General features: G+C 44.4%; 2 protein-coding genes across 2 annotated transcripts; both read right to left on the bottom strand.

The window, feature by feature from the left end:
- Positions 1-222: 222 nt before the first annotated feature.
- Positions 223-3,868, bottom strand: CUNH11orf42 (chromosome unknown C11orf42 homolog). Its single transcript, XM_063256631.1, has 3 exons — positions 3,697-3,868; positions 617-1,412; positions 223-353 (listed from the first exon to the last, which is right to left on the bottom strand). Exons 1-3 carry the CDS (start codon positions 3,766-3,768, stop codon positions 223-225), a joined length of 999 nt encoding a protein of 332 aa, XP_063112701.1. The 5' UTR covers positions 3,769-3,868.
- A 4,860-nt stretch (positions 3,869-8,728) lies between these two features.
- Positions 8,729-9,830, bottom strand: LOC100721134 (olfactory receptor 52W1). The gene has a single exon (XM_003465323.5). The coding sequence runs from the start codon at positions 9,799-9,801 to the stop codon at positions 8,827-8,829; it is 975 nt and encodes a 324-aa protein (XP_003465371.3). The 5' UTR covers positions 9,802-9,830; the 3' UTR covers positions 8,729-8,826.
- Positions 9,831-14,771: the final 4,941 nt, after the last annotated feature.

Here is a 14,771-nt window from a genome sequence, read left to right as displayed (position 1 = left end):
ATTGATGGCAGGCTTTAAGCTATCTCTTTTGCCCTTAGAGGGTGAGAGAACTTGAAGGCAAGGGAAAAAAGTGGGAACTCTTTTCCCCTGCCTCTGGACCACAGAATGAAGAACAACGTGGGCCCGGGATGGCTTGGGGGAACAGCAGCTGATGTTTATTGGGGACCAGTATCCCTTTGCCAGATCTTGGGGGCCTTGCCCCCTGCATCTTGTGCTTCAACTTCATTCGTCGCTGTCGAACTCTGAGGACAGACCCTGCAGCAGGGGCAGGGACATGGAGTGCCGGTCTGGGTCCCCAGGGCCCCCACCCTGAGCTCCTGGTGGGGGGCTGTGGGGGCCGAAGAGCCAGTTCTCTGCCAGGGTTGGGATAGTCACAGCTTAACTCATGCCGTAGTTTTTCTGATTCCCCAGTCCCTCCCTCTGGTTCTCTGTGTTCCCCCCACCCCGTACCAGGGCCATACTTCAGATTTACCCTCCCCTGGATCCATTGTGCTGTCTCCCTCACCAGGGGTATAGAGTCTTGTGTGCCCCCCACATTTATTACCTGTATTCCCCATATCCCTTTACCCTCTCCACTTTGTCCCTCCCATCACATCATCATTTCCTCCAGCAATACCTGATAACATCTGGGGACCTCTGCGGAATAGGTTTCGGCCCTTGTAGGCGAATCTGGTGGGTTTGCTTTCTGGCCCTTCCTGGGGAGGTGGTGTAGGTGGGGTTGGGACAGATGGGGGCCCATCAGCAGCTTCGGGAATATCAGCAGGAGCTGATGGAACCAGAGTTGGCATGGTGCTAAGATTGGGTCTGACCCATTTGGCCCCACGGGGCAGTGGGTCTTTGGTCAGAGGTTTCTGTGGTCCCAGAACACCTTTGGGCTGCAGTGAAAATTTGAGGCAGGAGAAGGCAATAGGCAATGGCCGCTGTAACCGGAGTAGTTGGGGCTCACTGGCTGTAGGCAGCAGCTCCAGCTGCAGCCAGGAGCAAGAGAAGACCTGGTAGATGACATAGATGCTATGAGTGCTTCGGAGCCAGGGAAGATTCTGCTGTAGGTTTACCTGCCCTGATGGCAGCAACAGGAAAGCAACCTTCTTACGCAGGCCGCCTGTATGTAGGCGGATCCGACAGGGCTGCCCATCCAACAGTCGTATCTCTTCGTAGGTTATCTCTGCTCGGCCATTTGGTGAGTATTCCCGAGTGCAGTGGGCAAAGTTCCCCTCAGATCCTGCTTGCTCTAGGAGGTTTGGTAGTGGTCCCACTGGTTCTAGTGCTCTTCGGACCTGCCGACCTGGCAAAGCCAGGCGGGTGTGGGCTGGCCGGTACTGTTTCACTAGCACACCAAGTAGGTCATAGAAGGCTGCATCTGACAAGAAAGGCACTGCCACTACATTGCATCCAAAGTGTTTCTCGATAACCTGCAGGTGATCAGTTTGTTAGTCAGGGACTGAGGGTCAAGAGTGAACTAATAGTGTACTATAGATTGACTTTCCCACTGTTAATTATGTCTGTATGGCATACCTAAAGGTTTTTGTTTTTACTTTTGTTTCTTTGAGACAGGGTCTTGCTACATAGGTTAGGCTGGCCTTGAACTCACTACGTAGCCCATGATGGCCTTGAACTCTTGGCAATCCTTCTACCTCAGCCTCCCGTGTATTGGGATTATGGATTATACTTCCTGCTTATTTCCTAGTTCCTTACTGTAGCAACACCTTGAACATCTACTGTGTGCCAGACTATGTAGATACTAAGGATACATGAAAGAGTGAGACTTCATATTTATCCTGATGTAATGCCATCTAATTGAGGAGACACAATATAAGCAGTAGTTAGCTAAGTGAAGTAATAGCAGAGTGTAAAGATTGTAAGAAGTGATTTAATGACCTTTGTCTTTAATAGAAGGAGGTTTCTAGCTGGTAATATTTGTACTCTGAAGGAATTAACCTGTAAGAAAATGTCATTACAGGCCGAGTAGATAGCCAGTGAAGAAACCTGAACTTTCAAACCACGAGGGGCACATTTAGGAACAAATGATTTCATATTAATTAGATGTTAAGTATGAAGAGGGAAAGGCATACAAGAGTTAGATTATGAAAGGCCTTGTATGTCATAAGTGACTGGGATATTAGCTTGAGGGGACTTTAAGGGTTTTGAGTAGGAGGAACAAGACCAGGTAAGTTTTTTAGGAAGCTGATTTTTAATACAAAGCCATGTAAAGTGAGGTTGATCATTTAAGAGTATTGCAATACTCCAGGCAAAACATGCTAGGTCCTTAAGCTTAAATAATGAAGATGGAGCAGGAAAGCTTCTAGCAAGATTTGGGTGATAGAATTAGTAGAAATTTGTCAGCTAAGGGAGAAGGAATCTTCAAAGATCATTGCTAGAAGATAGGTTAAATGGCCAGAAGAGTGATGGTGGCAGATTATCTTCCTCATGTATCTTGAATTCTGAATGGGGAGTTCCTAAGCCACATTCTGTTTAGCCTGTTTTCTAAAGTGCCAATAAATTGTCAGCAATTTTGGGGATAAAAAGCCAGGTCACTTAAAGGTGCCCTTCTCCTTGAATTTGCCACATATCATTAAATTATCCTGCATATCTCTACCCTGATTTTCTGTTGAAATAGTAGAGTGAGTTTTTTTCATACTCAGAGTTAGTTTTCTCATAGAGGGAGAGTACATTCACTTTCATCCTAATTCCAGTTGGTCCAATCCAGGTTGAACCATCTGCAGGGCTGAAACCAGTTACTCAAACAGCAAGATTTTAGCTCTCCTTTTTCTGCTTCTTTGGCCTATGTGGTGAGCAGCTTGCCAGGGACTGGGCACTGTGTCATTAAGGCTACTTAAAGTCTCCCTTCAGATTGTTGTTTAGGCTTAGTGGGCTGCTGCCTTTGAATGCTCTTAAGTATGTTTGCTTTCAAGTTGACATAGCCAGAGCCTGATCCATAAAGTCTGCACCCTGAGGAATTCGCAGCTACCTAGGCTGCAGCTGGTAAGTAAATTGGTGGGACTTGTTGGACACCTGCAACCCAGAGAAGGGTGAGATCTCTGAGGTTCTTAAAATTGCTTATTTGGCTCCAATTCAAATTTCTCATTCTGTGGAACAGTGAATGGAATATATATGGAAAGGCTTAAGGTAAAGTCCAGTTTCTATAGGAAGTTTAAAGACCTTTCCATGATCTTCCTCTGTACTTTTTTGGCTTATTTCGCTGCTCCTCTTCTGAATTTTGCTCTAGTAGACTATGGGAATTTTGTAGTACACATTTTTCTCTTTCTCAGCTTTTGCATATACTCTGTTTAATTAGCATGCTGTTTACTGCCCCACCCACCTACTCATTAATTTATTCAAGTGTTTATTATGTCGCTTTTATGTGTCAGCTATTCCTGTCCCTTTTTGTATAATTCTTCCATCCCTAGCTAGAATATCATCCTTCAGGAAGTCCTCCTGATTTCTTGAGTCCTATTCCTGATTTATGGCTTCTTCTCTGTCCTCTTGTAGCTCACTCTATGTTACTCTTTCAGGAGCCTTTTTTATTGTAGTTGTGATTAAATGGGGCAGTTTGCATATCGCTCTTCGCCATAGTGCCTATCACATAAACAAGTACCAAGTAAATGTGAGTTGCTGTTGTCTTAGGTTTCCTACTCTTCCTACTCACAAGCTGTTCACACCCATCCATGTCTCATTATTGTTGCTTACTCTACCAACCTTATCCTTGATGAGGGCCCAAGTGGCATCAGCTTCATCCAGTGTTAGCAGGTGTGGAGTGCTAACCATCATGGTGGACAGAGCAGTGGCTGTTGCAGGAACCCCAGGCTGCCCTGTTAGGTGAGGCCCTATGCCTTGGGCTCTGACCTACTGCAGCATGAGGTCATAGAGGTCCTGCTAGGTGATGTCCTGGGTGGGGTAAGGACAGTAACTTTTTACCCTCATTGCAGCCTGTGGTTCATACTCTTAAGTCACCTGTGTTAGGAGAAAATGGAGGATCTGTTAGGCAACACAGGGTGTGTGTGTGTGTGTGTGTGTGTGTGTGTGTGTAATTCTTGATTTGTCTTTAGGGAAGTAAGAATAGGTTTCTTTAAGTAGCCTCCCTGAAGCAATTTTCTGTTCAGTTAGCTGCAGTTCTAACTCAATAGTTGAATTCTTTGTGAGGTTGTATTGAAGTCCTAAACGATGTGGCAATATAGAACAGGATTTATGGAGAAGTCAGCAGTAGTTCTCAACCTTGGCTGCACCTGGGAATTATTTAGGCGCTTTAAAAATTACTGATGTCATTTCCTACTTCCAGAGAGTCTGATTTCATTGTTCTGGAATATGCCTGGCCATCACAACTTCTAAAAGCTTCTTAGGCAATTTTAATGTGTAGTTTAGGTTGAACCCATTATTAACGGGTGGGTTATAAGTGCATTGAAAAACAGGTATGTGAAGGGGCTGGGGATTTAGCTCAGCGGCATAAGCACCTGCCTTGCAAGCAGGCGGTCGTGAGTTCAATCCCTGGTACCGATAAAAATGAAAAAGACAAAAAAAAAAAAAAAAGAAAGAAAGAAAGAAAAACAGGTGTGTGTGTAGGAGGGCACTGTTGAGCACTGACAATGTGAAGGGTGAGATTCTAATTGAGATAATGTTGCCTTAGTAACTGAAGAGAATTTTCAGGAAACCAGAATGACTGAGGTAAAATTGAGGAAAACTTTCTTCATGCTCAATTGCTTTTCCTAGGCTAATGTTTGTCTAGTAGCTTCTGTCTTCAGCTCCTATTATATCCTCTTGTGTTTTGTCCAGAAATTTCAGTCTAGTGTTGTCGGGTTGACTTAGCCTTTCTAGGAGTTCCTCTTCCCCTCTGGACCTATCTGTCCAAAGAGTACTCTCTCTCAGTGCCCCAGAGAGCCTCCTGTATGCCCAGGGAGAACAAAAAGGGAGTGTGTAGGGAGTGTCCTCCCCTGGCTTGGTCCAGAGTGTACCACAAAGCTGGCGGTCATCTGAGCTTCCTGAGATGGTATGAGTGAGGGGGACAAAGCCGCAGTCCTGCAGTTGTGGGAAAGAGTGATGCAAAAAGAATTTCCTAAAGGAGATGTGACTGGCCTTTGGGGAGGGCAACGTCTCCTTAGTGTTAAGTGTATGAGTGCCAAATGTCTGTGGGCTTGGTCCTGTTTTTCAGGAGAAGAATTAATATCAACTGTTTGTAAGCTCCTCTGTGCTAGGGTCTGTGCCATGTACTGGATACATTATTTTAGTTAATCCTTTTAGGAACCCTTTGATGTAAATACTATTGTTATTCCATTTTACAAGTGAAGAAAAAGCTCAGAGAATTTGCATAATTAGTCCAAGCCATAGAGAGTTAATAAAATGAGATTCAAATCTAATTTTGATTCCAGCTGTAACCATTAAACAGCACTCCTTTTGGTAAAGGAGAAATCAACATTTTCCTTCTGCTTGCTTTAATGTGTGGTGGGAGAGGTGCTTGTTAGATGGAAAGTACAAAGTGGCTCAGAGAAAGGAAATGGGCAGAATGAGAGAGAAGCCACCACAAACCAAAACAGAAACCTCAAGTTTCTCATGACAAATGAAACCAAGTTCCTCCTTTAATTCCCCTTTAACATGTTCATTTTGGTTCACAAGGAGAAGTTACTTAGTGCAATGTAGTGGGATACGTCTGTTCCCTCCAGAAAGAAATTCTGCATGAGGAAGACAGACAGAAGTAAAGTGCAAGAGAGATACACAAGGACAAAAGACAGACATGGGATAAAACTGACAGTGCAAGAGGAGGAGATACCAAGGTCCAGAGACAGTAAGAGGGAGTGGAGTGTTCAGTAGACACAGAGTGGTGCACATGTAGGTAAATGAGGTAGATCCAGGAATGGTCGACTGTTAGTCACATTAGACGGAAAATCCTTTGGGATTTTTGTTCGCAGAGATAGGGCCAGAGAGGCAACTGGATAATGATGAACTCCTCAGCAAGAATCCTATACCTTCAGTCTTTTAAAAATTGCTGATTGCCATGATTTCTAGGCTCCCTAAATTCCATACTGCTCTGTCTTAACATTAAGAAGTCTGTCTTTCCTTTGGGCTCATAGATTCTGAGACTGAAAGTTGTTGAAGGAAAACAGATAACAACATAGTCCTGGATGGAGTTGGTGAGCCTAAGGGGTGGGCTGTTTGGACCACATCCTGCTGCTGGGATTTGTTTCCAGTGTGCACATTTGGGGGATTCCTTGAGAAAGAGGCACAGATCATCTGCAGGACATCTGAGGGTGATGTGGAGAGCATGATGGTTATTAGCAAATGTGGTTGTTTATCCTGAGAACATGAGGTTCCTAGCACAAACCTCCTGGGTAATATAGAAAAGTATGAAAGAGCAAAGATTTTAGAGGGGTAAAGAGCCCTAACAAGTTTCTTCACTTCTCTCAGTCTACAGGGATGATCAGATAAGTCCTTAATACTTTATTTGAAACTTTTGGAGACATATATATTTTGGAGTTAGAAAGTTTTCAAGTTACAGAAAGGGAATATAATAATACATATGTCATATATAATATGTACATATAACATATTAAGGAATACCCAAGTGGGATTCAGGGTAGTGCCCTGTAGTCAAATACGTCAACATTTCTTCAGTTAAATGTATGAATATTTACAACAAATGAGATTAAGATTATAACTAGGATCATAATAGTTGAAGTATATGATTTTGGGTGCTAGATAATGAAAAAAGTTATTTCATCAGAGACTTTTAAACTTGCAGTTGCAGGTAATGGATTTGTGGGTTTACAGTTCTTCTCAGGTTATAATGGAGAAAGAGAGTGCCAGTAGAGTTTTCTAAACCTATCACCTGGTAGATATGTATGAAATCTCAGTCTAGACTATAATACAAATGTCCAAGGAAGTAAATTTTTGGCTTGAAGGAAGAAAATTCTTACAATGGACAACGTACAGCTCTGGAGCCAGCTACTGGGAAATTCTGCAGAACCAGGGGATGGAGGTGCCTTAGCAGAGTCTTCCTGTGGTGGGAAGGGGGCAGAATTCATTGCTGATGAACCTTGGCTGCACGCGGTTTCCCTTTCCACGTATCAGAGGGGAGGCAAAAGCTGTGTACATGTGACATGGGATAGTCGTATGGGAATCTCTTTATATTTCTTTATAATATTGTAATAAATATCTTGTTGTATACATGTTTGTTCACATCTCGATTTTTTCAGCATACATTTTTATGAAATTAAACCTAAGGATGTGGATATCTTAAAAAGACTTAGGATTCATTCAGATTAGTATTTGTCAGTTATTCACAAAATCATTGCTGGGAGGGGTTTTAGACAGAACTTTATGAAGAAAAATTAGTCTTAAAAAGACTGAACCCATATTGCATTGCTATTAGATATCGTTACCTGTTTGGATTCAGTATAATACACAACCATCGTGCAGATCATATGTGCTGTCTCTTTAGTTCTTGTTGATAAGGACCTAGTAAGATGTCATGTGGTCCTAGAGATGGCATCATCTACATTTCCATGTCTGCAGCTGCCTCTTCTGGATGTTGTCCTGTGGTACTTGGTCCGGATCTCTGAATTTAGTGGGTTGGGTTGCTCCTGCCTGTAGGTCTTCATGGCTAACATGAATACCTGTGGTTGTGATAGTTTTCTTGGAGAGCTGGGTTCTGCCTGTGCAGCTTGCAGCACTCTTGGACTGCATAACAGTGACTCCCTACTTCCCATGTGAGATTTTGAACTCTATGCTACTATGAAAGATCTTTTATACAGTGTTCTTTTCACTGTGGAATCCTCATTGAATATCCCCTTAGGCAACACCATGACACTTCCGTTTAATACCTTTTCACTGTGGCAGCTGCAACAGTGTGAAATATTCCTATTTCATCACACTGCAACAACAACACGTGCTTTCAGTAACATTGACCAAGGCAGATAAGGGTGCTGGTGGGGAGTCATTTGGGGATAGTACCTTGGTAGAGGGTACACACAAGGGAGATGGGCAAGAGGTCACTGTGACCTGATCCCAGGCAAGCAGGTTGTACCACAGGCAGCATAATCTCTTTCTGGGACACTAAAGTTTTTTCATTTGAACTCTTACCCCTGAAGCTGCAGGCCCAGGGAAAGATTCTAGCTGTTAATTCTTGAGGCTTGGTAGGATTAGGAGAGGGGGAAGATTGATTATGCATGAGACCAAAAAGATTCACTGAATTGGGAATGTTGTAAAAGTGTTCTGGTTAACTGACACCACAGTCACATCCGGATTCTCAAAGGTAGAGGATAACTCCATATAAATCTCTCCTGAAGACATGCTGAAAATAATCTCCCTGTAAGAAATAGGAAGGGCTGGGGCTGGGGATTTAGCTCAGCGGCATAAGCGCCTGCCTTGCAAGCAGGCAGTCGTGATTTCGATCCCCGGTACGGATAATTGAAAAAGACCAAAAAAAAATAGGGCTGTGATCCCATACCAGCATTCAGGCATTTTCCTTTAGTGGCAGTGCCACCCTCTATGACTGCCAAACCCCCAAGTTTGGGACCTATAGAGGAACTTACACAGGCTTATGTTGGAATGATAGGGATGAGGGCAAGAAAAAATTTCCTTCAGCTGATTTATTTGTGATCCCAACTGATTCCCTTATTTTCCCTGCTTGGTAGTGTGTAGCCCCTTTCCTTCTGCCTCCTCTCAAACAGGAATTGTGGCCAGGCCAAGTCTACAGACGGTGGTGATGCACACAGTTGAGGCTTCACAGAAAATACCTGCTCAGTGATGATCACAGTCATATACAAACAAAGAGAAACAGCATTCCTCCAGGTGCCCTTCTCCTCCTTCACTTCCAGACACCACTGTCATCCGTGTCCATTAGAACTGGCTTTTTCTGAGTGTGAACATCTCCAGGAGTCGGTCCCTGATCTGCTTGGTGCGGACACCGTAGATGAGGGGGTTGAGGGCTGGAGGCAGCAGTAAATAGATGTTGGAGAGAAGGATGTGCACTGGCTTTGGGACAGTGTGACGACCAAAGCGGTGCGTGAGGTAGGAGAAGAGACCAGGCACATAGAAGGCCAGAATGACACAGATGTGAGAGGTACATGTGCCAAAGGCTTTGGCACGGGCTTCTCGGGTAGGCAGTCGCAGCACAGCATGGGTGATGAGCCCATAGGAGCCAGCGATGCCCACAATGTCCACACCTGACACAGCCAGTGAAAGTGCCAGCCCATACAGGTTGTTGGCATGTGTGTTACCCACCACCAGCTCTACCACTGCCATGTGTGCACAGTAGGCATGGCGTATGGTCTTGGCACAAAAGTGCTCAAATCTTGCCACTAGCAGAGGGAAAGGCACAACAATAGCTATAGCTTTGAATGCCAGTGCCAAAGCTGCATAGCCCACACGGGCCTTGGTAACTAGCACAGGGTAGTGCAATGGGCGCCCCACAGCCACAGCACGGTCACAGGCCATGGCAAGAAGCACACCAGATTCCACAGCAGTCAATGTGTGCACGAAGAACATCTGGACCAGGCAGGCAGCATATGGTATAGGTCGGGGCCCAAGGCACAGCACAGCCAGCAACCCAGGGGCTATAGACGTGGCTAAGCCCAGGTCTGTGGCTGCCAATGTGGCCAGGAGTAGAAACATGGGCTGGTGCAGTGTGGAGTCTATTCGTACCACTGTGAGAAGTGCCCCGTTGCCCAGCAGGGCCAGCAGATACATGGGCCCAAACATCAGCATCAGCCAGGCCTGGGCACCTGCTAACCCTGGAATGCCAGCCAGTATGAAGAAGGCTGGGCGTAAGAAAGTGGAGTTGGATGGTAGAGTTTCTACCATCTTGTGGGGCATAAAGCTATAGGGTTTGTGTGGGCATGGTTCCTGGCAAGAGAGGGACAAAAGGATAGGCTGAGGGAGTGTCGCAGTGACCCAAATCCATCTATGGGGCAACTGTAGGAGCAGTGAGGGCCTAGGAAGATCATAAGTATGCCCTTTGCTGGGTGGCTAATTGCGGTCATAGTCCTAGCAAGGATGAGAGAATTCTTTGTTCCTGAAATCTCACAAGGCTTGGAGGGGTAGCAGGGGACAGTGATAGGAGGAGGTAATGAGGAAGGGGTGATTGCTGCCGTGGCTGCCAAGCCAGAGGCTTCCAGTTCGAGATCAGCTGAGAGCAGAGCTGAGATGAGTGCTCCTTTTCAGATCCAAGTAATGTTAGTCTCAGCCTTTGTATTTAGGAAGAAAACCAAAGTTGGCTGGAGATCAAGGCATCCTATCCTTGACTCTGTATCTCTGGGAGAGACCCTGAGCCTCAGCTTTCTCAGCTCTAGAAGGGGAATGGGTCCAATGATCCAAAGTGTTTGCCTGCATTAACACTGTGTGTACCAACCCTCCAAGAGTGAGCAGGCAGAGTATGAAGAAAGGGAGAAACTGTAATGGGAGGCCTATGGGATCTGGAGAGAAGCTGGGAGCTTGGAGTGACAGAAGACTTGGGGCGGGGGATACTTACTTTCTAAATTTGATGTTGAAGTAGTGAACTTGAATAGGTAAAAAGCTGAAGTTGGGGTTGGGGAGCATCGGTGAAAAAGAGATGGTGGCAAGAAAAAGAAATCTTTTCCTTTTTGTCTCCTTTTGTTTTCACTCTTCATGATCCAGAAAGACAGCAGTGATGGTGGTGGGGTTTTCCACTGGAGTCTCTTTCCTGGGGTTTTAGGGAGTAGAGATGACAGACAGGGAGGGAATGGCACTCAAGCCAGCGCAGCAGGCCTATGAGGAAGAAGCAGCTCTGATGTTGGAGGAGGCAGGAGGAGCAGACAGACTTCCCCACAGAAGTGCAGTAACTGTTGAATGAGGAAGAAATGCACTGACTGAGGAAAGATGCTGGGCACTACACGGGCAGCTTCTCTCTAGCCTGGCCAGTGCCGGTGGGTGGGGCCCTTTATGTGGCGTTCTACCTGCTTCCCTCAGGGCCCTTTCCATGTCACCTGCGCCACATTAACTCTTCGCTGTTCTGCCTCTGCTCCGTGCTGATGGGCTCAGTAATAAGGAAGGAAACGGTGGAGAGGAAAAATCTTAGAGGGAGGTGCTTCCTCTGGGAGGTCTTTGCCAACTCCCTGAAGTCATAAGAGACATGAACTAATAAAGTAATGCATAAATGAATAAAAGATATTAAAGCTAAAAAATCCTTTCATTAGTTTTTAATAGCATTGGTCTTACTCTATCAGAGCTACCTTGATTTTTTTTCCCCACTAGACTGAGTTACAGGCATTGCTTATTAACCACATGATTTTCAGAGCTTATTACAATATGAGGCTTACAGTTGGCTATGGGTAAATACTTTTGCCTTTAGCTTGTCCAAGTAGCCAGTTGTGACCAACAGCGATTCTATAGTTTTAGCAGCCTTAGGTATCTATGAAGAGAAAGTTAGTTACCATCAATCACAGCAGAATCAAAGTCACACAGAACCCAGGCTTATTGGAAAAATGTGTGAGCAGGGCAGTAACACTCAGAAATTTCATCCATAACACCTTTAAAAAGAGATAGGAATCTAACGAACACTGTTTGACCCATGTTAAATGGCTAGAAAGCACATACATACTACAATACATAACATGACACTTGACCTTGTAAAAGATCTGGAGTTTTCCTTGTACAAGTGAGTGCTAGAAGCAGCTTGTGAAATACTGTAAAGCAGTGAAGGCTGTTAATCTGTAATTGGTTAGAACGATGCTAACAGCAGCTCCAGATAGGTATAGCTTATAACATAAGTGATGAGCTGAGGTTGCTGATGGTGTTTAGATTGTGTGCATGTTGGGGTTTTCTGGGGTTTTCTATTTAGCTCAGATCACCCATTTTCTGTGTTTCTCAGAGATGGAACCATGTATAGTTAAACTTGAAATTCACATTATGCTGTTCCCTAATGTGTCAATTGTGTTTGAACAAATTTGCATTTCAAAAGCAGCATTATAACAGAACTCACTGATTCTCTTGTTTCTGGCCCTGTGCCAGGTGGTACTAACAAGACCCTGCTGCCCTAAGGGAGCTCACAGTCTAGTGGGCACCATGATGTGAACTGTTGTGGGAGGGTTGTTTAGAAAAAAGGGCAGCAAAGAGAAACACTCACTGTTCCCCAGAAAGTCAGGGAAATGAGTCTCTTACAGCTTCCTATGTGCATGCCCTGCTCTAAGCTGAACCTCATGGCAGTCACTGAAGGGGGTAAAATTCTTTCCCCCAATTTTTTAGATAAACTACGGCACAAAGAAATTAAGAAATTTGCCCAAGATCACATAGCTAGTAAATAGCAGAGTAAGGGTAGTAAAACACTCTGGCTGTGGCATACTTTCGGTAGTCATTATTCTGAGCATTTCAGCTGAGATTTAGCACGAGAGTAGGAATTCTCTAGAATACTTGGGGCGAAATTTACCTAATCCTGGGAAAAGTATTTCGGGAGAGTTTGGGATCAGCAAATGATGTCAAGATCATTGAATGGGACTGTGTAGCTATGATTATTTGCCAGTAAATGGTGATCTCTTACCCACTTAGGAGGAGGTAGGAATAGTGGGTTAAGAGCTATGAAGGAGTGAGGAGGAAAAGGTTGTTTTTGGCTTGAGAAGAATGCTACTGAGACTTTGGACTGTTTGGCACACTTGCTTTTGGTCAAAGATTGTTTATAAGATAGTTAGAAGTTTCTTAGGTCAAATAAGTCCAAAATTAAAATAATTAACTTTTTATAGAAATAGCCTGCATTTTGAATTTCCCACTTTCCAGTAGTCTAAGATGTACTTGGAGATGTTGTTTCTAGAAAATTCCTTTGTTCCCCTAGTTCTCAGTCCATAGTTATATAAGCTCTTTGAGCACATTTTGGGTCACTTGGCTGGTTTTTGTCTGTGACATAAGCCATTAGAGCAGGAGACTTAAGATCTGTATTAGTCAGGGTTTTCCTAGAGAAAACAGATACAAGATGATATATACAAATGTATAAGAAATGACAAGATTAGCTTATGATGGTCAGCCACAGGTTCGGATGAGGAAGCGTGCAGAGGGTGTCTACATGCTGGAGGCCAAAGGATTCAATCCAAGGTCTGGAGTTCACCCTAGTGTCTTGTGCAAGTCCACACCAGTGGGCTGAGGAGCCTGTGACAGAAAGCCGAAGGCTCTAGGATGAAAGGTCAAAGAGTCTAGGCCACAGGCTGGAGTCCTAGAAGCCTGGAGACAAGGTCCAAACCAAAGGCGAGGACCAGAGCTTCTCCAAAGAAGGTCCTTCCTCCTTTGCTTTTATACCTCCAGGTGATGAGCCACCCTAGGGTGGGTCTTCTACACTCTTGGGTGTAGAGTTGCTAAACTCATTAGTTAAGCTACTAAATGTCTCAAGTTGACACAATCAATCAACCTCTACAAGATCCATGGCCATGCGGGGTATGTGGTAGAGCCTGCTCCTCAGAAGATGCCAGGCATCTGCAGGGAGCCGGGTGCAAGGAGGAAGAGATGATTCATTGGATCTTTCAGTTGCTTCTAGACTGGCATAGAAAATAGGATAGAGGGGTTCTGTTTGGAATTTGACCCTGATTTCTTACTTCTTTTGCTAAATCAGCTACCACTGTTATAGGTAGCTGAGCTAGTTAGAAATATTCTAAGTAGGGAGAAAGGGATAGGTCCTTGAAGGAGCCAGTGCAGAAGCCCAGATGCCTTGCAACTAGGGGGGAGGCAGACACCTGCTGTGGGCCAGGCCTCAAGACAAAAGATCAAGCAAATGCATCCATATCGAAAGACTGATATTCTAAATAGCTCTCTATCACCCTGAATAAATCAAGTCACTATCCCAACTCCCTACTGGGAGAGTCACTGCTCTCTAAGAATGCTTGCTTTCTATTGTGACTCACTTCTCCATTTGTCCCCAGTTTAATAAAATTTTACCTGAACTATTAATCTTACTGGTTAATCATAGTTCTGTCCCACCTTATGCCCAACTGCCTTGTGAATTCCCAGTTTTCTCCACCTTAAAGCCATGATTTTACTCTGTAAAAGTCTCTAGAAAGACAGAGCCCCTGATTATCCACCCCTTATGTCTCTATCAGACAGAAGCTTTCTTTCAGTAAATATATTCTGCTCTTAACCTCCATTGTTCCTAAAATTCATTCTTTGATTTTAGAGAACACGAACTCATATTGGACAGAGTAGGTTGGGAGTTTCATTCCCCTATATCACCACCAGCATCTGTTGTACGGTATGGTTCTAAGATAGTACTAACTCATGTGGGTCTGTTCTGTATGGTTTTCTGCTTGAAGTGATGCATTAGTAACAACACAGAAGAGCACATTATCCATTCACACAATAGATTGCAGATTAAAAATCTTGAGTACTAGTGGTACTACTCAACACTTTAACCTTTTTGGCATTTTTCTAAGGTAAACTCTCAGTTTTCATATCATAATTCCCATGTCAATATGATACCTCTCTGTGGCTAGTGGCATCACAGCAGTTGGAGCTTCATCTAGTGTCTGTTTTCAAGGCATAGCAGAAGGACATGGCAGAGGAGAAACAAACCATCCATGGCATGGCATAAGAAAGCAAAGAGAGGGATCAAGGAAGGAGGGAAGGAGATAGATCATTCCTGGCAACTCACCCAGTGACCCACCTCTTCCAAGCAGGCTTCATCTTCCAAATCACAGGTAGCTATAAACTCCTGAATAGATTCATCCACCGATGAATATCACACCCTTGTGATCCAATCACCTCCCAAAAACTCCACCTATGAGCACAGGAGGCTTTGGGGGGACATCTAAATGTAAACCATAACAAGTAGCATTTGGAATACAGGCATTTGG

Source organism: Cavia porcellus, unplaced genomic scaffold, assembly GCF_034190915.1.
Source record: "Cavia porcellus strain 051 isolate PalLab524CR breed Dunkin Hartley unplaced genomic scaffold, mCavPor4.1 scaffold_9, whole genome shotgun sequence".
In the NCBI taxonomy this organism is placed as follows: domain Eukaryota; kingdom Metazoa; phylum Chordata; class Mammalia; order Rodentia; family Caviidae; genus Cavia; species Cavia porcellus.
Note: the sequence above shows the minus strand (reverse complement) of the source record. Positions and strands in the feature narration are given on the sequence as shown.

What these genes read in the sequence shown, in the direction of transcription:
- LOC100721134 (XM_003465323.5), bottom strand. Translation starts at nt 9,801, where the DNA reads ATGCCCCACAAGATGGTAGAAACTCTACCATCCAACTCCACTTTCTTA.
- CUNH11orf42 (XM_063256631.1), bottom strand. Translation starts at nt 3,768, where the DNA reads ATGATGGTTAGCACTCCACACCTGCTAACACTGGATGAAGCTGATGCC. An exon ending in GGGCCCTCATCAAGGATAAG is followed by an intron (nt 1,413 to 3,696) that starts GTTGGTAGAGTA and finishes GATCACCTGCAG; the next exon opens with GTTATCGAGAAACACTTTGG. An exon ending in AGGTCCCCAGATGTTATCAG is followed by an intron (nt 354 to 616) that starts GTATTGCTGGAG and finishes CAACCCTGGCAG; the next exon opens with AGAACTGGCTCTTCGGCCCC.